Source organism: Myotis yumanensis, unplaced genomic scaffold (genome assembly GCF_028538775.1).
Source record: "Myotis yumanensis isolate MYYU_CA2020_CCGP unplaced genomic scaffold, mMyoYum1.0.hap1 SCAF_1, whole genome shotgun sequence".
Taxonomy (NCBI): Eukaryota; Metazoa; Chordata; class Mammalia; order Chiroptera; family Vespertilionidae; genus Myotis; species Myotis yumanensis.
This window is the reverse complement of record NW_027223752.1, coordinates 27376311-27403404: the sequence shown is the minus strand read 5'-3', so window position 1 is coordinate 27403404 and position 27094 is coordinate 27376311. Positions and strand designations below refer to the sequence as shown.

The 27094-nt window shown below is 42.3% G+C and overlaps 1 protein-coding gene across 2 annotated transcripts; it reads right to left on the bottom strand.

Annotated features, from left to right (window-relative positions):
- Positions 1-2: 2 nt before the first annotated feature.
- VIPAS39 (VPS33B interacting protein, apical-basolateral polarity regulator, spe-39 homolog) lies at positions 3-26675 on the bottom strand. Of its 2 annotated transcripts, XM_070415945.1 has the most exons (20): positions 26581-26675; positions 22076-22168; positions 21315-21417; positions 19720-19866; positions 18302-18340; positions 17906-17970; positions 17140-17196; positions 14921-15013; positions 14171-14204; positions 13577-13679; positions 11548-11575; positions 9090-9163; positions 6763-6838; positions 6187-6321; positions 5554-5595; positions 5123-5212; positions 3242-3328; positions 2615-2704; positions 2113-2217; positions 3-1252 (listed from the first exon to the last, which is right to left on the bottom strand). In XM_070415945.1, exons 2-20 carry the CDS (start codon positions 22166-22168, stop codon positions 1232-1234), a joined length of 1482 nt encoding a protein of 493 aa, XP_070272046.1. In that variant the 5' UTR covers positions 26581-26675; the 3' UTR covers positions 3-1231. The 2 variants fall into 2 exon arrangements, with proteins under 2 accessions (XP_070272046.1, XP_070272054.1); XM_070415953.1 differs by lacking the exon at positions 18302-18340.
- Positions 26676-27094: the final 419 nt, after the last annotated feature.

Sequence of the window (27094 nt, the reverse complement as noted above, 5' to 3'; positions counted from 1 at the left end):
AGGCACCAAGGAAGAAACAGCTTTATTAGGAGTCTACGCATGTCTGGGGAAACCCAGTCCAGTCACAGAGGAGAGAGGCTAACAATGTATAGGGCAGGCATCTAGCATTACAGAACATCCTCTTAAAAACCAAGTGTGATACTAAAGCCTCCATCTCAATATCCTAACAGTCAGAAATGCTGCTGAGGTCAGCCCTAGTGGAGGTTCCTAGTGTGACAGCGAGTTCTGTGCATCCGGGAGAGCTCTGGTACTGCCAAATCTAAGCTCCACACAGGTGGGCAGTCTGGGGCAGGAGAGTTAGAGGGAAAGGCAGTGGGGATGTTCTTGTCACCCACACAAGGTCATCTCAATCTGCAGGTGAGAGAGGAACCAGAGGTCCTTGAACAGGCTAGACTGGAGCAGCAGAGGGACGCTGGCTGAAGACACACGTCTGGGCCATCTGTCATAACTTGGAGTGCTTCGTGCAGTCTGGAGTGAGGGCACCTCCAGGAGGTCCTGCAACATTAGCACCCTTCTCCAGGAGCCTGGGAGAGAGCCATTTTGGTTCTGTTGTGACTCCATTCACAGCAGAACTGGCCATGTCCAGCACCAAGTCCAGGGTCACAGTCGCTGAGAGGAACTGAGTGGTCACTCTATGATAGCTGCACCTCCTAGTCTAGGAGACTTCTTTAGCAGAGCAGTCACTTTCCTCAGACCAAGAGAGATCTTGCCCCAAACGGGCCCAGTCTAGAAATGACTCCACTTTCATGTGAGCACCAGGTGGAGGGAATCTTTCCCATAAGTCGAAGCTTTAGATCTCGCCCCTCAGACAATGGCCCTTGGACAGAAGATCAGTGCTCAGGCGCCAGTTTCTGTCCCAAGAGTAGCAGGTGTCACCTGTTAATGACAGGCCCAAGCGATGTGCTGCTGTAACTCTCCCAAAAGAGAGTGCGCGCTCTGTCAGCTTCAGACTGAAGAGTCCTGGGTTCAATTCCAGTCAAGGGCACGTATTTTGGTTTCGGGCCAGATCCCAAGCCCCGGTCGGGCAAGTGCAGGAGGCAACCAAACAATGTGTCTCTCTCACATCGATGTTTCTCTCTCTCTGTCTCTCCCCCTCCTTCCACTCTCTCTAAAAATCAATGGCAAATATCCTCGGGTGAGGATTAACAAAACAAAACAAAAAAAGAGAGTACACTCTTTTCAAAGGCAGGAAAGGAAGAAACGAGGCAGGTCTCAGGGTAGCTGATGCCACTTAATTCTTCCACCGAATTTGCTGTGGGAAAAAACAATGATCATTTTGCACTGATCCCTACAGAGAGGTAGTGGGAATGCAATAAAACAAGACTCACAGGTAGGTACTGTAAGGAAAAGAGGAATGGAGGAAGAAGGGAAGAAATTTTTTAAAAATATGTAGTGGAGTTCATTTATTCAGATACGAACTAGACACCTATTCTGATTCTAATAAGCCTGAGTTGGGGATTTATTCTGATCCTAACCTTCTCAGGGCCAAGATTAAACTAGTTTCTGCGCTGGCTGGTATGGCTCGATTCCCAGTCAGTGCACATACCCAGGTCGTGGGTTTGATCCCCAGTCAGGGCGTGTATGGGAGACAACTTATTGATATTTCTCTCTCACTTTGATGTTTCTCTTTCTCTCTCTCTCTCCCCCCTAACTTCCTCTCTCTAAAATCAATAAAAACACATCCTTGGGTGAGGATTAAAAAGAAATAGATGAACAATCATTTAAAAAAAAAAAAAAGATTCACTAGCTTTCAATGACCCCAGGTAGGTCCTAAAACATCTAACAAGAAACTAAGATCAACATTAACAAAAAGCTCAGCAATTTCATGTTATGAGAGACAAGCAGGCTATATTTCCCAAATTGCTAAAATCGATTTCACCCTCTTCTTACTTCCAACAGGTAGGTAATATCCATTCCCAGGATGTTCTGAATCTAACATTCGTTCCTATATTGCCAGAAGTAAGTCTCTCCTACCTGCTAGGTTTAACAATTTTCAGAGAGGTTACAGTTAAGTCTCAGCCGGAGGTCCCCAGGTTACCCTTTTATACACTTGATACTACTTTGAGAACTGTCTGTCTCCCAAGGCTGTGGCGGGGTAGCTGCCCTGCTCACCGTGCTGCTGAGAATGGCATCGATCTTCTCCTCCTCTGCAGATCCTTTGTCCACCTTACTCCTGTACGCTAGCAACTGCTGACGGTCCTTCAGGTCCCGGCAAGTCTGCACACCAAAACCGACAAGCAGTGAGCCCCAGATCAGCCTTCTCTAGGAAGGTCTTTTGCTTTTTGTTACTCCCACTTCGAGCCAAGGTTCAAGAAGAGGCTGGGTGACAGGGGCCAAGTCCCCTCAGAACCTCATGCTGGAGTGAAGTCTACAGAGCTTATGTGACTTGATTCAGTTCTCTGAGTGCAACAGACTTTTAAGAGCACAGAGAAACCAGTCAGAAGGCTGGGAAGATAGCATAGAAGTGCTGGCCTCCAAACTAACTCCTGCCAGACCATTTTGCCCATTACGTCGAAACTGATGGCAGGATCTCAGGGTCCAGGACAGAGAATACCATAACCGCCCACTCTCCACTGAGGCTCTAATTCAGGGTTCTCATTTCCTGGGGACTCACATCAATGACGACATCGTGGCACTTGAACTTGGTAGCTAAGTTCAACTTTGTGTCCATATCTTCCACTAGATTGACATACTCCTGTAATATCTGTGGGAAGAGGTACTTCTGATTAATGATTCCCAGAACTCTGAAAAGTAGAAAAAAAACTCCGGAAGAAGGTAGACGAGTTCATCTACAACATCTGCAACCACAGGACCAGTTCTGTGATGGGAAATGAGGTGGACCCCAAGCAGCATTCCACACTCCCCAGGAAAGCAGGGAAGAGCATGCTCCTCCACAGCCTAGAGCTGGATCCCCAGGCCAGCAACGGGCATGCTCCACACCTGATCTGCACTGTGCCCTGATGTCCCTTCTCAGTGAGTTCTCCTTTGTATCATTTCACCAATATGGCAGTACTCCACACGGGCTAAACACAGTGGGTGCTCCTCAGAGAGGGCAGGTTACTTCTAAAGGGCAGAGGAGAACGTCTCTCCCTGGCCTGTCCTACATCAAGACCAATACAGCCATCATGTTGCCCTTAAGGGGAGAACAGAACAGGTCAGGTCTCCTATCACTGACCAGTAAGAGGCTACAAGGTAGGTCTCCTAGAGGATCCTGTCCCCAACTCTCTTCAGGAGCCATTACCTGGACGGGGGCACTGTTCTTGTGCAGAATTTCCACAACCCGATGGAAGCCAATAGGTGCTCTCTTCTTGGTGTAGCCCAGCCAGTTCTGAGAAAGAAGATGGCAGTAGTAGGTAGGCCAGACATGAACAGTACACCCTGAGCTTGTCTCCCTGCATTTTACAGTCAGCCTAGAATAATGTGATGGTGAGAGTGGATGGACTGGGGTGGGAAACAGGGAAATGAGAGATGAGTTTTTTAGAAAATTCAAGAAACTTGAGAGGGTGGGAGAGAGTCAGAAGTATAAAATAAGTTCTTAGATTTATAGGCACTAATGCAGAAAAGTGTGAAATACAGCTAAATGAAATAAGTAATATACATAACCACACTTGAGTATGAACTTATCTAGGAGAAAAGTCCTACTCTTTACATCTCTACTTTCTTAAAAAATATATATTTTTATTGATTGGAGAGGGAGACAGACATAGAAACATCAATGAGAGAGAATCATTGATTGGCTGCCTCCTGCACCCCTACTGGGGATTAAGCCTGCAACCTGGGCATGTGCCCTTGATGGGAATCGAACCTGGGACTCCTCAGTCTGCAGGCTGATGCTCTATCCACTGAGCCAAACTTATATTTATATAAAGATGTTTCTTTGAATTTTTTTTTCCCATTGATTTTTAGGGAGAGTGGAAGAGAGAGGGAAAGACAGAGAGAGAAACTTCAATGTGAAAGAAACACATCAACTGGTTGCCTCCTGCATGAGCCGTTCACCAGGGCCCAGGCTGGGGAGGAGCTTGCAACCAAGGTACGTGCCCTTGACTGGAATCAAACCCGGGACCCTTTGGTTCGCAGGCCGACGCTCTATCCACTGAGCTTAACCGGCTAGGGCATAGAGGCTTCTTTATAAATTCGTGAGGAAAGATCTGGAAAGCACTCATCAAACTTTTAATGGCATCTGCCTTGAGGAAGTGGGTGAGACTAGGAGCAGGAAGTCAGTAGAAGAGAAACATTACTCTTTACTCTTTATACTTCCATACAGTGTTTGATTTAGACACAGACACGTATTGCTTTGGTAGTTAATGTAGCTAATTAAATAACTAACAAAGGGGGGAAAACAGAAAATTCTCAAACCCATAATGAAAACAAATCAGTATTTAAAATGTCAACCAGTAGACATGACAACCAAATATAATGTAAGATCCTTGACAGCGAACCAACACAAGAACAAACAGAAACCACTCTAAGGAGCTAATTTATTACAGACTATATATATGATTACAGTACTACATTAATGTTACATTTCTTGAGAGGAGTTACAAAGGAGAAAAATTTTTAAGAGAGAAGTAGCATGATGTCTAAAACTTACCTTCAAAAGGTTCAGCGAAAGGAAAAAAAGCTTATTTGCTGTCTCTTTTTCTACGTGCATAGAAAAAGAGAAAGCATATATAGCGAGAATGTTAATAAATGAGTGAAGTAGGTAAAGACTATTAGTATTAACTATAATATTTTTTCAACTTTAGGGGTGAAATTTTGGAAAATAAAAAGCTGGAGGAAAGATGTAAGCCAGTCACTGGAACAGAAGACTCCCATGAGTCTAGGATAGTGATGGCGAACCTTTTGAGCTCAGCGTGTCAGCATTTTGAAAAACCCTAACTTAACTCTGGTGCCGGGTCACATATAGAAATTTGTTGATATTTGCAACCATAGTAAAACAAAGATTTATAATTTTGATATTTATTTTATATATTTAAATGACATTTAACAAAGAAAAATCAACCAAAAAAATGAGTTCGCGTGTCACCTCTGACACGCGTGTCATAGGTTCGCCATCACTGGTCTAGGATAACAAGAGGATGTGCCTGAGGCATCAGCAGCACAGAGAGATCCAGGCACTCACCTTTGTGGTAAAGAGAGCATCTACATCATGCCAGGCACGGAGCTTGGCGCGGGCGGCCAAGGCAGTCAGCACATACTGTTTATCTGGGATCTAGAAAGCAGAGACCAGAGGAATTTAAGGGGAAGTAGGAAGGTGCCAGAGGAGGTGCTTGAGAATTCTGGAAAAGATAGACAAAAAATATACCATAGTGTTGATTCTGCCTCTTAAAAACCTGTAAGTCTCTCAGGTCACCAAGAACCAGGTGGTTTCCAAGCCCCAGCACTGAGGTAGGCCATTCAATTAAAGCCTTACCTCACTTCCTACAAACACTTCCCTTTCCACCTTTAACCGTGAATATAAGACACTTACTGTGCAGGGTTACAAAGCAACATCCACTCCACATAGGTACCCTGATACTACTTTTACCAAAGCACCGACCATTTTATATCTACCTTAAATGTCTTCTTCAGGTTGACTGGACTGCTGAATGTCCCCTAGGGTGAAAGTGGAGAAGAAACTGTATCGTTACCGACTTTCCCAAAATACCACCCAATCTCCCATCTTCTTTTGTACTGACTAGACTTTCTACATTTTACTCTGTAACCAATTAAACCCAGAAATTATTTTGAGAGCAAAGCTCCATCGGGTCTAATCAGGTATCATTGCAACCCAGCTTAACAAGACTGGGTTAATAAGTATGGTATTTTTCCCAATTTTATGCTAATCCAAAGTCCACTTGTGATCATTAAATTTTATAAAATGTGTTCAAACATCCAGTTACCTGACACCCTGCTGCTCTTCTGTGTCAATCCATGTGCATTTATGGGCCTTTGAACAGAGCCCGCTGTGGGACCAGCACTGCTGAGACAGAACGTGCTATGCTATGGGCCAGTTCACTGGGCACCACACAAGCCTTACAAACCCCTCTTCCCTCCTGGCTCACCCCTGAGGGTCAGGAAAGCCTCCAGGTGGATTTCCAAGAACTACAGGCACCCTTTGATAACAGGGTACATCAAAATACTGACTTCGAGCTACGTTCCTCTGTGCAGTGGGAGTGTGTGGGGTCTTTCCCGTGTTGCCTGTACCTCGGGCTCCGTGTAGTGGTAGAAGCAGGAATAGAAGAGTGTCGTCACTAGTGGCATATTGAGGATGGAAGCTTTGCGGGGGTGCTTCCGGAAGATCTCAGTCTGTCCTGCTGCTTCTAGATGGCGGTCATTTGCCTGTAGTGGAGCGAGCCAAGTGAAAAAAAGAACTATGTCCATGCAATAGAAGCAGAGAGAAACTTAATGCTACAGTAGCTGCATTTCCTACCCCAGGAAAGAGGCAAGGAAGAGAAAAAGAAACGGCTAGGATGACCCACGGGAGTCTAAAAGCCCTAAAATGATGATAGATCCAAGTTGGATGGAGGCAGACAGAGAAGTGGCAATGCAATGGGAATTCTGGGATGAAGAGAAAAAACTTCTAGTTTAACTGCAGGTGAGAAGGATAAGGATGCTGAGAACAGTGGAGGGAAGGGGCTATGGTGGAGAGGGAGAAAACGAAAGGCTCTTAGAGACTGTAACAGGAAATGACATATGTGGGCAGAGCACAGATGGGTCCCAGAGGCTGATGGCACTGAGCTTTGGCACTGAAGCAGAAAACACAGATACGGGGAGTCTAACCTCAATAATGATCTGACGTTCCAGGAGCGTGTAATGGTCTTGTATGTGTGCAGAATCTTCCACTGAAAATGGCAAACTGAGAGAGGGCCAGAAGGTTAGTACCTTTTTCTCTACTCAAACAGAAAACAAACCCAACTAAACCAAATCACTACTATAACATAAGAGGCTCATGGTGCTTCATAAATCTGATCTCAATTCACCTCTGGAGCATCCCTAAAAGGCAGAAAGCAGAAAATAGAGCAGACCTTTGGCTGGGATTTTGCATTTAAGGTTTTTGCCAACTAAAGAAGGATCCTGAAAATTGACAAAATATATGTAGCCATTAGTGACTTTGTTGAGGAATGAACTAGAATCCTCTCAGTGTGGGAGGTGTAATGATTGGTGAGTCACTTGGCTAAGGAGTGAGCCCAGCCAACTACTCATCTGCATTGCAGTGAAGCACTTCGGTTCATGTTACTGCTTAATGTCAACGCTTAACTCTCCTTCAGGTTCTCTTACATTTGTGAACTACTATTTTACTGTAGGGTAATAAGGTAAAATTAAATTACATGGCACGGTAGTATGTTTGTAGACTGGTATAGATGTCAAAGATTTACACAAATGTCAAAGGTGCCATCTTCAATACTACATTATATTTTTACACATGAAGAAGCTGAGGGACAAACAGTGTCTTACCTAAAAGGCACATGGCAAGTCACTGGGTAAGGCCAGGAACAGAAGCCAGATTTAAACTCCCAGTTCACAGATCTACCCTTCAGAGACTGTGGCCTTATTCTCCTACTCCACTCATTCCAGGAAGAATTCTGAAATTCAATTATACTATCCCAGATTAAGTGTGAGCCACAGCCAATTTTTAAAAGAGGTAAGAGGAAATGAAAATAGGTTCCAGTCACTTCACTACTCTAACTTTTCTCTTTGTTTACCAGAGGCCATAGGACATAACTCAGTATTTGATTTGATAAGGTTAAAAGTGAAGATGGCATTGATGTAAATGAATTTCTGAATGTGAAACCTGAAAATCACGTCACATGAGGAATGACTGGAACCACTATGAACACTGAGCCTGGAGAAGCAAGGTTCACTGGGCAGACTCTACACTTGCCTTAGATTCAGGGAAGCAAGATTTGGCTCAACATAAGGAAGCACTTTCCAATCATGAAGGTTGTCCAACAATGAAATGAGCTACTTCCAAGAGCAGCGAGTGCCCAATCATTGGAAGAGTGATCTGTGGGGCTGGTTTTCACAGGGACTTATATTCTGGGTCAAAGCCTGTATTGAATCAGTGGTTCTTGAACTTTGGGGTTTCAAGGACCAGTAACATTGAAAATAATATATAAGGCAGTGGTTCTCAACCTGTGGGTCGAGACCCCTTTGGGGGTCGAACGACCCTTTCACAGGGGTCGCCTAAGACCATTGGAAAACACATATATAATTACATATTGTTTTTGTGATTAATTACTATGCTTTAATTATGTTCAATATGTAACAATGAAAATACATCCTGCATATCAGATACTTATATTACGATTCATAACAGTAGCAAAATTACAGTTATGAAGTAGCAACGAAAATAATTTTATGGTTGGGGGTCACCACAACATGAGGAACTGTATTAAAGGGTCACAGCATTAGGAAGGTTGAGAACCACTGATATAAGGTAAAGTGTTTCCCACTGTTACTGTGATACATATGGTCATAAATCAGCGGTTCTCAACCTGTGGGTCGTGACCCCTTTGGCGGTCGAACGACTCTTTCACAGGGGTCACCTAAGACCATCCTGCATATCAGATATTTACATTACGATTCATAACAGTAGCAACATTACAGTTATGAAGTAGCAACGAAAATAATTTTATGGTTGGGTCACAACATGAGGAACTGTATTTAAAGGGCCAGAAGGTTGAGAACCACTGTCATAAATAATTACAACCAATTTTATTATCAAAAAGTGTATATCCAGTCAAGGACCATTTTTTAAAATTTGTATGTGTGTGTGTGTGGGGGGGGGGGGGGGGGAGGTAGGGTTGATAGAGGAGGGGAAAAATCCCAAAATAAAAGGCAGTCTTTCAATTAAATAAATTAACTTTCAAAAGAAAAAAACAAAACTCTATATTGTCTTTATTTTCCTTAATTTATCACCAATCAATGAAAATCCTACTGGGGACTAGTATTTCAAACCACTGAGTAAGACAATTTTTAATGATGCTTGTATGATCCATTGTGTTAGCCTTTCCCTTCAACTATCTATCCATTCCACCCTCTTTCAGTCACTTAATTCCTTTGCATATGAGTATTTATACTTAAAAACATTTCTTCTCCATGCTTACCCAATGCAGGTCTTAAGAAATTCTTTCCGTTTCTCAGGGTCCTGAATGCTCAAGTGCTCTCGATAATGGGACAGCTTAAGAAAAAAACATAGAAAGGCTGTGAGCTAGTTTGTTTCCTTAGAAGGGGGAGGTAACTCCTTAAGCAGACTTTCCATGCCTAAAAACTAAATTATTGCCAAGCCAGTGTGGCTCAGTGGTTGTGTCAACCTATGAACCAGAAGGTCACGGTTCGATTCCAGGTCAGAGCATATGTCTAGGTTGCAGACTCGATTCCCAATAGGGGATGTGCAGGAGGCAGCCGATCAATGATTCTCTCTCATCACTGATGCTTCTATCTCTTTCTCTCCCTCTCCCTTCCTCTCTGAAATCAACAACAATATATTTTTTATATACACACACACACACACACACACACACACACACACACACATATTTTTAAAGTTAAATTCTTCATTATCAGAGATTCCTTCTTGGTATGAATTGGATGTGGGGATGGAGAGAGCAAAGAGTGATTTGAAATTACTCTTTGGGCCCTGGCCAATGTGGCTCAGTTGGCTGGGCATTGTCCTGTGCTCCAAAAGGTTGCCAGTTCAATTCCCAGTAGGGGCACATGTCCAGGCTACATCCTAGATAGGGGGCATGCAGGAGGCAATCGATCCATTTCTTGCTCTCACAACCATGTTTCTCTCTCTCTCTCTCTCCTTCCCCCCCTCCCTCTCCCTCTCCCTCTTTCTAAAAATCAATTTAAAAAATCTTTACAAAAAAAGTCACTCTTTGGTTTATCTATAATTGCAATATGTAATATGGTAGCCAGCAGACACATGTGTTTGTTTATATGTAAATTTAAACTAATTAAAAAGAAATAGATTCAGGTCCTTAGTTGCACTAGTCATTTTTGAAGTGCTCAACAGCTACAAGTGATCTGTGGCTCCCACATCGAACAGCACAGATATAGAATATTCCCATCATTGCAGGAAGTTCTATTGGGCATGCTGATCTATAATAAAGCATCTTTAATTCAAACATAATAAAGTACATGCAAAAAAAAAAAATAAAGTTTTAAATAAAATTGAGTTACCCAAACCACATTTATTTTCACTAGTCAAACTTCAAAACAACAAACTTTATAAGAATGCCGTATGGAAAAAATTCCTTAGTTTCAAATCTATGGAGATTAAAAATAGAAACAAAGCCTTTTCAAAATGATTACTACAAATTGCCAATCATTTTCAGCAGAATAAGATAGAGCATTTTTTGAGACTTTACGCTGACTTAAATATTAAGTACATGTTCCTTTTACAAAATATTACTAAAAAAGATTTTCCTGAGTTATACTCTGTTGTGTAAACAAGTTTAACAACATTATTAAATGTGCCAGCCAAACATGAGCACTGCTCTCACCACACATGTGCTGTACAGTGACTCAAGGAACAATCCTGCCACTGACAGCGCTGGGAAGTTGAGCCCCGCACTATAACAAACTTCAAAAAATGGCCCTAGCCATTTGGCTCAGTGGATAGAGCGTCAGACTGCGGACTGAAGAGTCCTAAGTTCGAATCCAGTTAAGGGCACATGCCCAGGTTGTGGGCTTGATCCCCAGTAGGGGGCGTGCAGGAGGCAGCTGTTCATTTATTCTTTCTCATCATTGATGTCTCTATCTCTCTTTCCCTCTCCTTTTCTCTCTGAAATCAATAAAAATATATTTTAAAATGGATCACTAAAGTTTTAGTAATATAATTAAACTTTTGGTTAAATTTCAGATTTAATTCTCATATTCCAGAAGTTCACTCTATAATGGTGAAAATCTGACAGAAATCTATTTTAACATTCAGTCACTGAGCTCTAGCCAGTGTGTGCTGGGTGTGCCACTAGCTTGACCTATCTTCCTTCTTGACATATATCTGGTTTCTTATCCCTCTTAGCTTTCAATAGTGTCTTTTCTTTCCTTTTCTTTTTATTCATTTTAGAGAGAGAGTGAAAGGGAGAGAAACATCAATTTTGTTGTTCCACTTATTTATGCATTCATCGGTTGATTCTTGTATGTGCCCTGATCGGGGATCAAACCCTCAACCTTGGCATATCAGGATAATGCTCTCATCAAGGGAGCTATCTAGCCAAGGACCAGCATCTTCTTTAGTATTAGAAGCCAAAATCCAAAAGCTCCTACAAACCAGGAATTGAAAACAACTAGAAAGAAACACACAAAATTACAAATTGATGAGCCAATTTTCATTCATTTTTTAAAATTTACAGCCCAATTAAAAGAACGTAGAAAAAAACAATAAAGTAGTACATCATTTGGACTAAGTTTTCAGGATTCCTAGATGTCTCTCTCTTCTGAATATAATCAATACAAATGGAAAATAAGTATGTTCAATCATTCTGGGATCCTGGCGACTGGGTTTTGGCTTAGATTTCAGTTAAATAAGTCCCCAACTGAAACAAAGGCCACACTTACCGCAAGCTCTTCTGTTCTATCTAGGAACCTGGGAAGAAGCAGAAGGAGCACAGCATTTTTGTCTATTGACATGTGGCAGCATAACTTCACAAAATAAGACAACTGCTCTAAGAGAACACAATTCAAACTCATTTGCCTCCATATGTAAGATAAACCCTTGTCTTCTTAAACTTTCTACCACAGCAACCCTTTGAAAACACATGGTGGACGAGGTATCAGTGTTCCCCTGATCTTTCTAGCTGAGCAAAAAGCAGGGACAAGAAGGCACCGCAGGGCACTAATAACTGTAGGGTTAACTGGGCTGATGGGAAGGCCAGAGCCTCCTTAGCCCACAGTAATGCCATGGACCCTTTGAGGAAGAGTCAAGCACTCTCCTTCTCTGCCAACTCCTGAACAGGTTTTCTACATTGTTCTCGTTTTCATGTGCAGAGTGAAGTGTGCTTTGCCTTTCCCAAAAGGCGGTAAGGCCTTGGAGAACAAGGGCTTTGATATTCTGATCCCTTCTCACTCTGAACGGTCCACTATACTCAACATCATGCTTTGACATAGAGGTGAGGCTTACTGAAGCCTGTTGACTGGGAAGGAGGGAAGGAGGGAGAGAACACCTTGCCTTGATCAATGTGCCTTCTGAAAACTCATGGCTAACCATCTGTAATCTTGACTCTAACCAGGTGACCTGCTTTCCCCACCTTAGTCTTTGGGGAGCTCATCACTGTGCTGGAGTCACTGGTAACTGGAGTTACCCTAGGCCACATGTCAGCCTCAAGAGAGGTTCCAACCCCTTCTCTGACACTGAAGAAAGAACATAACATACACACATTTTAACCTAAAGTTAAGAAATAACCTACTGATTGGAATGAGATAAGGAAAATAGAAGACACCCCCTTCCCAACCCACTCTCCAGCCCCAGCAGATATGCCTACCTCTTACCTCTCCACCAATCAGAATCCTGCCTAGTCTCATAAGCCCAACTCAGTTCCTAACCTCTTCCATTAAGGCTATCCTCCGGTATCCTGACTAAAATTTACATTTGCTTCTTCTGCTCTTCCACTGTACTTCTCACTACCAACACTGTCATTTAAGGTACCTTCAGCCCTGGGACCAGTAATAAAAGATACCTTCAGGCCTGGCCGGTATTGCTCAGTGGTTACAGCACTGGCCTGTACACCAATCAAGGGCACATCCCTGGGTAGCAGGTCCGATCGCCGCCCCCATTTGGGATGGGTGTGGAAAGCAAACAATCAATGTGTCTCTGTCACACTGATGTTTCTCTCTCTTTCTCCCCCCAATCTTTCTCCTTTCTTGCTCCCTTCCACTCTCTACACAGTGGTTCTCAACCTTCTTGCCCTTTAAATACAGTTCCTCATGTTGTGACCCAACCATAAAATTATTTTCGTTGCTACTTCATAACTGTAATGTTGCTACTGTTATGAATCGTAATGTAAATATCTGATATGCTTGATGGCCTTAGGCGACCCCTGTGAAAGGGTCGTTCGACCGCCAAAGGGGTCACAACCCACAGGTTGAGAACCGCTGCTCTAGAATCAATGGAAAAAATATCCTCACTCCTTGAATGAGAATTTAAAAAAGAAGACACCTTCACTATAGATCTTCCATTTTAAAAATGCTTACTAAATATTAATACTACAGACTAGGCATTATGGAAGTATTTTACATAACACTAACTCTTCATCTTTATAATAATCCTGTGGGGTAGGTATCACCATCTCCATTTTACAGAAGTGAAAACTGATACTTGGAGAGGCTGGGTAACTTGCTCAAGGTCATGCTATGAATTAATGGTGGAGCCAGTATCCGATGCAGGTATGTCTGACTCCAGAACCTGGTTCTGAACCACGTGCTACATAGTCACCTTATCACAGCCTGTGGTGCTAGTTATCCCATCACATTTCAATATCTTGTCTAATAAGCATTTCCAGAACAAACAGACAGTGTCTTCTTTGTGTTCCCCAGAGTTCTTTGAACAAAATACTTAATTTATTTACTGGACCAGATGATCAGTTCTTACCTGAAGAGATCTAAAAGCAGCTTTTGATCCCCTATTTCCTTAAGGAAGTGAATGAGATGTCTCAGGGCAACCTGTCGCACCTCTAGCTCTCGGAAGAGGACCTCTGAAAGGCAGGAAGACATTAGGTGGAGAAAGATGAAAGCTATTACTCAAGTGTAAAATTGGCCTCCCTACTCACACATTACAAAATTAATTCCTCAAAGCCAATCAGGAATTTTTTTTTCAGTACCCATCCCTAAGGCTCAATCCACCATCAACACACTCCATGGTTTAGGGCAGCTCTATGCCACTGAGTCAGCTTTCAGTTCTCACCAATCCAAACATAAGGTACTCAGCATCAACTCTGACTTTCTCAAACCAACACAGCTGTCTGTGTGCCCAGTACATAGAGGGGTGTTGCAGTTAATGTAGTTGCCACTAACGGATGACGACTGCCCTCAGAGACGTGAGCTGAACTCTGAGGTCTCAGGCCAGTCCAGCTGTCTCTGCCGCAGACTTGATGCTGGTAAATTCTGGTATAAAGCCACATGCCTATCTCTCCTCAAGTGTAGCAGACATCGTGCTGACTGAAGATTTCCCTCAAACCATGCTCACCTTTGCTCAGTGTCCTCTTCAAGAATATCAGAACCTGGAGGAAAAGAGAACAAAGAGCCCTCGCTGGTTTGGCTCAGTGGATGGAGTGCTGGCCTGCGGACTGAAGGGTTCCCAGTTCGATTCCAGTCAAGGGCACAGGCCCAGGTTGTGGGCTCCGTCCCCAGTGGGGGGAGTGCAGGAGGCAGCCGATCAATGATTCTCTCTCACCATTGATGTTTCTGTCTTTCTCTCCCTCTCCCATCCTCTCTGAAATCAATAAAAATATATTTTTTTTAAAAAGAGAGAACAAAAAATTAATTACCCAGTGAATTCTTTCAAACACAAAGCCCCACCCTGAGCACCAATGTCTAGGAATGAGGTCAGCAACTCAGTAGGCACCTTTGCAGGCCCAGACAACACATTTCTTGATGTGATGGAAGGACAGGTGGTGGACATCTGGAACTGCGCTGTGTCTTGGGAGTCCACATGCCCGTGCCTGTCCTGGCTAGAGATGCCTCCCTGCTCTCACATCTCTCCTCCCTCAGAGTATAGTAGCCAACCTACTGCTTCTTGATTATAATCAAGAGTTCCACACATAACACACGTCCTACCAGCTAGGCTTTAAAATACGTGTTACTGAGAATCCTACACATCAAAAGGAAATCCAGGATCTTTACTTGACATTTAACCTAAAATGTTAAAGTCTATTCTGATTGGATTTTCAGAAACTAACAAAAACCAATTAAATAACAAAAAAACCCCGCAACTCACAGCAGTAATGACGTTTCCATCATGCATGCTAACTGCTTCCTCTAAAAGTTGTAGCTTGTCCTGTAAGGAGCGGAATCTTTCTAGTGAGCAGACCTGGTGGAATAAGAAGAGAATTAGTGTGCTGGGAGAAGACTGTTCACTACATTCCTCTGTCACTGGACACGGAAGTACAGGCAAGAATAAAAGGAAAAGCCACTTTATTTTTACACTGTGGTGCCCAGAACAATATCGACAGTAGTTTCCCACCACACCCTCTCTAGTCAGCCTTATGCTCTGTATGTCATTTCCTGATGAAGTCTTACCAAAGTCAACAGGTAGAGATCACTTCCTCTTTTTAAAAAAAAATGTATTTTATTGATTTTTTTACAGAGAGGAAGGGAGAGGGAGAGGGATAGCGAGTTAGAAACATCGATGAGAGAGAAACATTGATTCAGCTGCCTCTTGCACGCCCCCCACTGGGGATGTGCCCACAACCCAGGTACATGCCTTTGACCGGAATCGAACCTGGGACCCTTGAGTCTGCAGGCCGACGCTCTATCCGCTGAGCCAAACCAGCTAGGGCACTTCCTCTTTTTATATTGAGGTATAAGTTACATACAATAATAAAATCTACCCTATTTAAATGTACAGTTCGGTGAGTTTTGACAAGAATAGAATTCCATGCAACTACTAACACAATCAAGATACAGAATATTTCCATCACTCCAGTAAGTTTCCTTGTCTACTTTAATGTCCATACCTTCCCATCCCATCCCCAGTCTATTATATATACCACCATTTATCTACCTATTTAGCTCTGGATGGATATTTGGATTTTCACTTTGGGGGCTATTATGAGGAAAGCTGTATGAACATTTGTGTATAAGTCTTTGTATGGACATGTTTTTGTCCATACAAAACATGCATTGTAAATGTTCACGAATGAAATTAAGTGTATGATTAACTTTGTAAGAAACTGCCAGACTATTTCCCAAAGCAGTTTTACTATTTTTCCTTCTGGCTGACAGTGTACAAGAGTTCCACATCCTCCTAATATTTGGTATGATCAGTATTTTAAAGTTTAGCCATTCATTCCAGTACCTGCATAGTGGTATCATACAGTTTTAATTCACATTTTCTTGATAACTATGTTGAGCACCTTTTCAAGTGCTCATTGGCCATTCATATATGTTTTCTGTGATATAACTGGTCAAACCTTATGCCAATTTTTATTGGATTGTTTATTTTCTTATTACTGAAAATAACTCTTTCTTTATATATTCTGTATGAAAATCCTTTATAATATGTATATTTTGCAAATATTTTCTACCAACTATAAGGATATTTTCATGTTGTAGTTTGTTTTTTTGTTAATCCTCACCCACATATATTTTTTCCATTGATTTTTAGAGAGAATGGAGAGAGACTGTGAGAGAGAGAGAGAGAGAGAGAGAGAGAGAGAGGGAGAGAGAGAGAGAAACTGAAGGGTCACAGGTTCAATTCCTGGTCAAGGGTACCTACCTGGGTTTCAGGTTCAACCCCAGCCCCAGTCAGGGCTCATATGTGTCTCTCTCACATTGATGTTTCTCTCCCCCCACCCCCAATCTTTTACCCTCTCTAAAAATCAATGGGAAAAAATATTCTTGCGTGAGGATTAGCAACAACAACAAAAAAGTTAACTCATAATGGATCTCAGACCTAAACATAAAAGATCGCGCTCATTCTTTTATATATATATATATATATATATATATATATATATATATATATTATTTTTAGAGAGGAAGGGAGAGGGAGAGAGAAAGAGAAACATCAATATGAGAGCAGAACATCGATTGGCTGCCTCCTGCACAATTGGATCCAGCCCTGATGGGGAATCGAATCGTGATCTCCGATGCTCAACCACTGAGCCATGCTGGCCGGGCTGAACCGGCAACCTTTTGGTATACAGGACAATGCCCAACCAACTGAGCCGCACTGGCCATGGCCACCCTCATTCTTAAACGCACTTTTCCCTCTCGTCCATCACTCTTTCCCCATTACTCTATCAAAGTAACACTAAACTCTAGAGAATCTCAAATTTTGCAGCTGACTTTTCATCTTAGTGAATTTATTTTCTTCCTGAAAACCACTTCATTTAACAATTCGAATTGAAGAGAGGGGTCAAGAAATCCTCCCTATGGGAACAGCGCCAGCTTCCCAAAAAAATCCCACAAGACTTCATTCCCCAGTGGTCTTACCTTGCCCTTCCGAAGGCGTCGCACCGTGTCGCTGGGGCTCCAGTCATTGCTGTAGTCCTGGAATATTAACAACACATGAATCCAAGAAGTTAAGGGATCAGAATTATCAGTGTGCCAGCTCCCCGCCTCAAACTCAGTGTCTTAGTCCCTAAAGGGGACATATTTTGTGGGAGGGAATGGAGAAAAATTAATGAACTGAGATAGTCTTGTTCTGAATTTCTGAAGGAACTAGAACAGGAATAATACAGATGGGAAGAGATGAATCAAAGACAGAATGAACCAATTGACAAAATCAGCAATGCTGTGCCTACTCGTTTAGGATTTCAACCCCTCGATGCAATCAATCCCATTTTTGAGACTCTAAATAATAGCTATGCCAGCATAAGGAAAGAGGGAGACATGTTCCCTTTCCAGACTTTAGGATATAGTTTCTTCCTTATGAATCAATTTGCTTTTTTATGTGCTTCATGGGAGTACAAGCTTCACCAAGTTTCCAGTTCACATTCAAAGTACAGCCTTCAAAGAGCAGCACAACGGGGAAGGAAAGTGTGCTAGGACTGAATCAGAAAACAGATACTTTTGAGTCCAAGTTCCACCATTTCCTAGCTGTGAGACCCCAGGCAGGCCCTAATGTTTAGAAATCAGTGTTCTTATCTATAAAACGGGGTTAAATTTACAGGTGCTCAAAAAGTTGGGAAGATCAAGCAAGATAATGTCAAAGCACTTTAGACCGTGTAGTGTCAACCCAGTGTAAGGTATTACTCACCCTAAACTCCCCCTTGGGTCTCCCCAGCTCTGGAGCATAGCTTTTGGCAGGTGTGTCCGAAAGAGCTGAAAGAGAACAGGCAGCTGTTTTAGAAGGACACCACCTTCTTGTCATTCCTTTCCTCAATGCCTCCATCTTGACTTGTAGGCTCCCAAGGTATGTTTTAGGGCCCAAAGTAATTCTTGGTACCTCTCCAAAGCCAGTATCCCTAGAAGTCACCCATTCCCCTGTAATCAGAATCTACCGCTTACTCAGTATAAGAAAATTTCTCTATTAATGATGAGAGATTCAGAATAAATTTTATCAAAATTACCATTTTTCTCCATGACTCCCCAGACTATACCCCAGATCAGTAACGTCTCCCAAAGTAATCAAGAAAAGAGGGTCAATGCCTACCATCAGAAAGGGACTGGAAACTTCCAAGTCTAGTTCTCCCTAAAGATAAAGAACACATGAGGGAGGAGGTGAACAGTTAAGCCAGACCCATTCTGACTTGGTTAAGGATGTAGTGTGTATAAAACCTTATTATGCATTATGGGAACTTAAAACTTAAAAAAAACTTTATTCAATTTCAGAAATTTAAGATACCATGGGGAAAAAAGGCAAGGAGGAAAAAATTTTTAATTGCGATAAAATATACATAACATAAAATTTACCATTTTAACTATTTTTGAGCCTACAGTCCAGTGGCATTGAGTACACCAAAAGTACAACCACTGCCATTATCCACCTCCAGAACTTTTTCATCATCCCAAACTGAGGCTCTGTACCCATTAAACAGTAACTCCCTGTTCCCCTCACCCCCAGCCCTGGTAACCACTATATATTCTACCCTGTTTCTATGAATCTGACTATTCTAGATACCACATACGTGTTTAAGTGGACTCATACACTGCTTATCTTTTTGTGTCTGGCTTATTTCACTTAGCACAAAGTTCTCAAGGTTCATCCATGTGGTAGTATGTACCAGAATTCTGTCCCTTTTTAGCTGAATAATATTCCATTGCATGTACATTTTGCTTATCCACTCATTAGTCAATGGACATTTGGGTTATTTCTACCTTTGGCTATTCTGAATATTGCTGCTATGAACATTGGTGAATAAATATTTGTTCAAGCTCCTGCTTTCAATTCTTTTGGGTATATACCTAGAAGTGGATTTTTTAATCATATGGTTACTGTGTTTAACTTTTTACGTTTTTTAGGAACTGCATACTGTCTCTCACACGTTCTACATTCACACCAGCAGTGCACACGGGTTCCCAACAGCAATGCACAGGGGTAGGGAGAACTTTTGACCTAGGCAAATTTCTTCAGTACCTGTCCAGGGGTTAATGCCAATTGTGTTCACATTCTAGAAACCCAGACCAACCCCTCTGAATTTCTCTCAATTCTCCCTCTCTTGATCCCCAACTGCCAGCTCCAAAGATAATTCTTTTTCCTTCAATAATCTTCTCCCACAGTAAATAAATAGTATAACCCGAGTATTTTGTTGTTGTTGTTGTTTTTAATTCTCAACTGGGGATATTTTGCCATTGGTTTTTTTAGGGAGAGGAGAAGAAAGAGGGAAAGACAGAGAGAAACATCAATGTGAGAGAAACACAGCAACTGGTTGCCTCCCGCACGAGCCCTGACCAGGGCCCAGGCCAGCGAGGAGCCTGCAACCAAGGTGTGTGCCCTTAACTGAAATCAAACCTGGGACCTTTCGATCTGAAGGCTGACGCTCTATCCACTGAGCCAAACTGGCTAGAGCCTGAGCATTTTTTTGAAAAAGGAAAAGACGACTCCCTGTGGCTTTAACCACCACTTTTTACCTCTAAAAAAGTTGCTCAGGGAATAGGTAGAAGTAGGTTTGGGTAGCTGCGCATAGGAGGAGAAGCTGTTCCGGCTCTTTAGCTGTTCACGCCCCTCGTGGTTTAACCCACTGTTACCAGCAGTCTCTTTGATGGACCATGAGATACCTGTGAGATAGTAAGAACTAAGTCAGTCATTCTCATCCAAATAAATCCTAGAGAACAAGCATTCCAACAAACTCTAAAAGCTTTTCACCAGAGGCCCTGGTCCTTTGGCTGATATGGACTCTAAAAATCAAGGCAGGGAGAAAAGATAGAATCAAATAGACTAATCAACAGAAAAATGGGCAAAGGAAATGAATAAAGGGATCACAGAAAAAATATTCAAAGGGCTATTAAATACATGAAAAGATGCTCAACCTCACTTTTAATAAGATAATTACATACATGAAAAGTACACTGAGACACCACTGGTCCCCTCTAAGACTGGCAAAGATCCCAAGGTTTGATAACACCCTGTGTCGGCAAGGCTGTGGGGACACAGGAACCCTCTGACATTGCATTGCTGGTGGGAGTATAAATTGACACAACCCACGTGGAGGGCAATTTGGCAATATCTATCCAATACAGATGCAAATGCCCTCTGCCAATAACTTCACTCTAGGACTTGATCGTTCATAGTCACCTCTGAGAATACAAGGTTATTGATAGCAAAATAAACAACATAAGATTGGAAACAATATAAAGTTCATCATCAGTGAGCTGATTAAATAAATTACAGAAAACCCATATATAGTAATACCACACTGCTATTTAAAAAAACAGAGAATGAGAAAGCTCTTTATGTACTGATATGAAAACATTCCCAAGCTATAGCATTAAGTGAAAAGTGCAGGGTATAAAGTATGCTATCACTTGTATAAAAAATGGGTAAGTATATTCCTATACATATTTATAAATGTAAAACGAATCTTTTGATGCATACATAGGAAGCAAACAATAGCAGTAATTGCTTGGAAGGACAGGGACTAAGACCTAAGTAGGAGGGAAACCTTTGCCTGTATACCTTCAATACTTTTTTATTTTTAAATCGCGTGATAGTACTTCCTATTAAGAAAAATTTTTTTTAAATATCCTTAAAAATCTAATAGACTCTGCAAAGGTATTAAGTGGTATTATATAAATACTAGGCAGTGAGACTTGGTGGCTAAGGAAGTCAGTTATGCCAATAGTTATGAGCATGTAAGTCAGTAGTTCTCATATTAGAAGTATCTGCAGTGCTTTTTATACAATGAGACCCCCTCCACCCCATCCCTATCGCCTACGGAATCAGAGTCTCTGGAGTGAACCCTAGGAACCTCATTTTAACAAGCATCCAAATGGGTCTAAAATAGCCAGTTAAGTATTAGCCCTAGGACAGCAGATCTGCCCATATGGGAAATACTGTTGTATTTCCCCAAGGATCTACTCCTGGGGTTAAATTTCCAGATGTGTGCATCTGAAAATAGCTACCCTCATTCCCTTTCCTGACAAGCATTGAAGAGACAGACAAGTGGGCCTTCATTGGTGACAAGAACCCTGAATGTCACTCCCCTCGTCGGGCCTTTTCTACTTACTTCCCACAGGTTCCCCAGTCCAGCTGACTCTCTCCAGGTCATCATCGTCGTCATCATCCACGAAGTCTCGAAGGCTATTCACTGCCCGCTTGGATTCCTTTAACTGCAAAGGAACATCAGGTGGTCACTTAGGCAATCAGCAATGCCCACCCTTCTCTTTGAAAACCAAGAAGGCTGAGGAATTGGAACTTGAAAATGGCCAACACTTTCACCTTCTGTAACAGAAAATCTAGTCTGCTAAATATCTGCCAAGAAAACAAATTGCTTTTTAGCCAACACTGCAGTCCCGTGGCAAAGGAGTTGGGAGGGCTCAGAGCCACCTCTGAGTTCTAATCATATTCCTGGCAATGACTTGCTGTGTAAACCAGAGTGAGTTTACTGACTCTCTCAGGTGTTATAAGGGATATGTTCCTGCATTTATAAAACAGACACAATAAACAGACAAAATCTCCACCCCAGTCCACCTTTCAAATAGAATAAACTATATCACATGATAAAAGACAGGATTCTTAAAACAAACAAACTGAAAGAAATGAATCATCTTAAGACTATAAAGTAAAAAGGGCAGAGAGTTGGTTTTTACAATCCTTCTTTTTCTGAGGGCTCCTCTCCATGAACATTTTCCCAATCATTTGACCCAAATGATTTCTGAGCCTAATGGAGACCTGGTGAAGTCAGGTTACCAAGCACACAAAGGGAAGGAATGTTAGAGGCACTGAAGGGAAGGGTGCGACCTTCAGCAACTGTTCATGGAAACCTACCTGAGAGAGCTCATCATCTTCATCATCAAAGGTGAAAGCCTTGAACTTGGAGCTGTTCCAATATTCCTCCTCATCAACCTTTGTCCGATTCATCTGGAGTGAGAGGAAAACCAATGTACAGTATGTCCCTTTCTAGATTCCCCCCCAAAACACTACAAATCCCCTGCTGTAATCAGAAATGTATAAAAGAATCTGGTAGCCGTAACCGGTTTGGCTCAGTGGATAGAGCGTTGGCCTGCGGACTGAAGGGTCCCAGGTTCGATTCTGGTCAAGGGCATGTACCTTGGTTGCGGGCACATCCCCAGTAGGGGGCGTGCAAGAGGCAGCTGATCAATGTTTCTCTCTAACTCTCTATCCCTCTCCCTCTCTGTAAAAAATCAATAAAATATATTTAAAAAAAAAAAAAAAAAAAAAGAATCTGGTAAAGCAAATACTGAACCTGCCATGTAAAATCAGATTCTTGGGTATCCAAATGATCAAACCATACTTTTGATCCTGTAATTACCTACAAGTAGTCATTCATTCCTACAATACCTACTTTGTTCAAGGCACTCTCTCAGGTATTATAAGGGATATTTTAAACGTGCAAGATACAGTTCATCTCCTGAAGGACCCAATAACAGAACTGGAGTATTCAGCACAGGTATTTAGAGAGGTAACAGTGCAAGGCAGGCAAGTGTTTTTAACAATGCATTGCCACCCAGCCATTGTGGCTCAGTGGTTGAGGGTTGACCTATGAAACAGGAGGTCACGGTTAGAGTTCTGGTCAGAGCACATGCCTGGGTTGCAGGCTCGATCCCCAGTGGGAAATATGCAGGAGGCAGCTGATCAATGATTCTCTCTCATCTTTGATGTTTCTATCTCTCTCCCTCTCCCTACCTCTCTCTGAAATCAGTAAATATATATATATATATATATATATATATATATATATATATATATTTTAAGAATTCATTATCAACTTTGCTGAACACAAGATCAAAAGCACAAACAAGCAGGTCATTACTGCATTCATGTGTTCAACATATATATATTGAGTGCCAGCTCTGAGGCTCTGGGAATACTACAGTGAATAAAACTGACAAACATCTTGCTCTTATGTATGCTTGTTAAATGCCTGAAAGAATAAAAGCAATTTAAAAAAGCAGAACTATCCTTCCTATATCTTCAAATCTTCATTAACTTATTAACAAGTACCTACCCAAACTTGGGAAGTAAGAGCATAGCAAAAAAAATATGTGTGTATATATATACACATACATATATATTACACACACACACACACACACATTTGGTCGAAAGACCACAAATCCCTCTCTCATCTACTCTAAAATTAGATTCTGGTCTGAAAAATATTTGCCCTAGAATTACAAACTAAGTTATCAATGCTAACTGGATAGAGTGAAAACTGGTTTAAACCAAGAACTAGGTCCAAAATTTCCACAGCACCACAAATAACTCCAAAGGCTCCACAGTGTCAAATTCTCAAGGATCAATGTGGCCTTCCTTTCATTACAATAGCACCTTTCTCAAGAGAACCTTCAGAAACGCTCATCTTGGCAGCCCTGTTGTGGTTTCTGATGGCCCTTACCATATTCTACTTTCCCTTTCTGTTTTCAGGGCATATAGGGATGGCAAACGTACGGTTGGCAATTTTCTACTGCCTGATCCCTTCCCATTCTACTGAACCCAGATGTAACTTTAAAAAAAATTTTTTTTTTGTAATTATAGTTTTATTGATTTCAGAGAGGATGGGAGAGGGAGAGAGAAATAGAAACATCAATGATGAGAGAGAATCATTGATTGGCTGCCCCCTGCACATCCCCAGTGCAACCCAAGCATATGCCCTTGACTGGAATCGAACCCAGGACCCTTTAGTCCACAGGCCAATGCTCTATCCACTGAGCCAAACTGGCTAGGGTGCTTAAAAATTCTTTTGTATATTTAACTCCAGGGAGTCAAAACCAAATTAAAAAGCTGGCAAACAATGAAATCATCCCTCATTAGTAGTACAAGACAGGTTTTGTAGTCAGGTAGCCTTGAGTTCAAATCTTTATTTCTCCAATTCTGAGCAAACTGGGTAATAATTTTCCTTCTAAGCCTTGGAGAAAATCATATCCTACCTACACAGGGTTGCAATGTAGAATATATAGGACTCAGGAAACACCTATCAAAGTGCCTAGCAGAAAGTAAACACTAAATATTAGTTCCTTTTAGTATAGGATCTCTTACCGACATCTTCCTACCTCAGTTTCCTCATCTGTAAAATGGACATTAATAATAGAAACCTATCTTATAGGACTGTTGTGAGGCTTAAACCATTTAATACATGCCTGACACAAAATTAATGCTCAGTATTCTTTTAGTATTTTTTAAATTTTATTTTATTTTTATTTATTTTTAGAGAAAGAGGGAGAAAGATCCATTTGTTATTGCACTTATTTATGCATTCATTGGTTGATTCTTATATGTGCCCTGACCAGAGAATGAACCCACAACCTTGGTGTATCCAGCCAATGCTCTAACCAACTGACCTACCCAGTCAGAGCCCTTAACTTTTATTATTAATAAAGTATTATGGTACCTTGGAAGAAGCTAGAAAGAAAATATTTTTAAGCAATCCTAAAGATTAAAAAAATTATTTTGATATAAAAATTCTTAGTGGCCATCACAAACACTGTAGGCATGCATAGAGCATATACTGTAAAGTCTCTGGCACAGGTGCCAATTTATAAAGCACTCACTTTGTCATCCTCAGAACAACCCTGTAAGGCAGGCCTGGCAGATTTTTTTTCCATTTCACTGTTGAGGGAAATGAGGCACAAAAGGATTAGCTATCAAAGCCACCTTGCTAATTGCTCCTATGATCCTGGTTTGCTGACTCCTGGATCTTTTCCACTTTGACCTGCATGGTCCTTCTATTTTTCACTATAGGAAAAACTAGGGCAGGTCATCTTTCACTATAGTAAATAAAATCTGTAGATATCTATACAGAGGATATGATTTTACTGATTTTAGTAAGAGAGGAAGGGGGGCCCAGGCTGGTTTGGCTCAGTGGATACAGCATCGGCCTGCGGACTGAAAGGTCCCGGGTTCAATTCCGGTCAAGAGCACATGCCGGGTTTTCGGGCTCGATCCCCAGTGCAGGAGGCAGCCGATTGATGATTCTCTCTCATCATTGATGTTTCTCTCTCTCTCCCTCCCTGAACTCAAAAAAAAAAAAAAATTTTAAAGAGAGAGATAGAGAGAAAGGGGGGAGAGAAACATTGATCCGTTGCTTCCTGTACACGCCCCCACTGGGGATCAAACTGCAACCTAGGTATGTGCCCTGATGGAAATCGAACCTGAAACTTTTTAGTGTATACTCAACCACTAGAACCAACTGAGCCACTGGCCAGGGCTGGAATTTTTTAACCACACATTTTAGACTTGGACAGATACTTGACATCAATTTGTCTATTGCCAAATCAGAACCTAAATTTACTTGGCAAGTAAAGGGGTAAATATTTAATGGCTCAAGAACTTACAAAACAAGCAGGTACAATTTTAAGAGTGAAAAAGGTTGTTTTAACACCGTTTAAAATACTTCAGAGGCCCAGCCAGCGTGGCTCAATGGTTGAGCATTGACCTATGAACCAGGTGGTCACAGTTTGATTCCGGGTCAGGGCACTCGCTCAGGTTGCAGGCTGATCCCCAGTAGGAGGCGTGCAGCAGGCAGCGGATCAATGATTCTCTCTCACTGATGTTTCTATCTCTTATTTCCCTCTCCCTTCCTCTCCGAAATCAATTAAACTATATTTTAAAAAATACTTCAGAGACTTGTCCTTATGGTCACCTATTTAATAAAAGCCCACGAGGGGAGAACAAGAACATGACCAAGAAAGATGGGGAGTGAGGGGTTCAAAACCCAGAAACCAGGCCCTGGCTGAGTAGCTCAGTTGGTTGAAGTGTGGTCCCAACACGCTAAGGTCGATGGTTGGATCCCTGGTCAGGGCATATCCAAAGATCAAACAATAAATGCATAAATAAGTGTAACAAAAAATCAATGTTTCTCTCTCTCTAAAACATCAATTAAAAATAAAATAAATAAATCCATAACCAACAAGCTTCCCTGCCTCAGGACAACCCAGAAGCCAGCTACGGAGAAGTTCGATTCGGATTCGGTTATCCTCTGCCAAGCCAGGCCTACAGGGATGAGGCTATGAACTGAGACCAGAGAATGTGAGTTAAATTAGTGACAAATGTCCAAGAAGTCAAGGATCTACCGCAGTTGCCACAGCCCGGCGGACCCTTGGTTGACTAAATACTCGTTTAAATCAAACGTCGGGGCTGAGTCCCAGCTCTAACCCTGAGCGTACTCTGGTCTCCCAGCCTGGGGAGCTCCGACAGAAAGAGTCAGGCCTGGGGGTGTCTAGCGACGCCTCAAAGAACAGGGGGAAAGATCATGGTGCGAAGAGGCTGGACTCAGCCAGACCCGCGGCTCAAGGGGTTTGGGACACCCTCACCTCTTCCACACCGAGCCCTCCCAATCAGGACCGCGCCAGGCTCTTCGGCTGCTAGACAAGCCTTTCTAGACTGGGTGTGCGGCATAGCATAGGGGCGGAAGGCGACAGTCGCGGAGGGGCGGCTAGAGGGCACCTGCGGCCAGAAAGGCGGCGCAGGGCATGCTGGAAGTTGTAGTTTCTTTCCGCTCTCGCGTCAGGCGCTGCGCGGCAGGACCACGGGGCTTATTAACTACAGCTCCCAGAATCTCCAGAGCACGGTGCTGAGGTCGTTTCCTTCACTTCTAGCGTGACCTTCCGTAGTTGCCCAGCGGGTCACTTAGAGAGACTACAACTCCCAGGAGGCTCAGCAGAGGCCACTCGGGGTCCGGGAAAACAATGAGACGTGTCCTTTGTGTCCCTGCGGATTAGGAGAGGTCGAATGAGCGGTTGCGGTTCGGGCCCCTTGATTACCCAAGGCAGCCTGAAAGAACCCTAGAACTGGCGGAAGCCAAGTCCGGCGAGGGGGGACGGAAGT

Coding starts and splice junctions, on each gene's coding strand:
- VIPAS39 (XM_070415945.1), bottom strand. CDS start 22,168: ATGAATCGGACAAAGGTTGATGAGGAGGAATATTGGAACAGCTCCAAG. Junction 21,418..22,075: donor AAGATGATGAGCTCTCTCAG/GTAGGTTTCCAT, acceptor GTTCCTTTGCAG/TTAAAGGAATCCAAGCGGGC. Junction 18,341..19,719: donor CCTGAGCAACTTTTTTAGAG/GTAAAAAGTGGT, acceptor CTTTATCTTTAG/GGAGAACTAGACTTGGAAGT.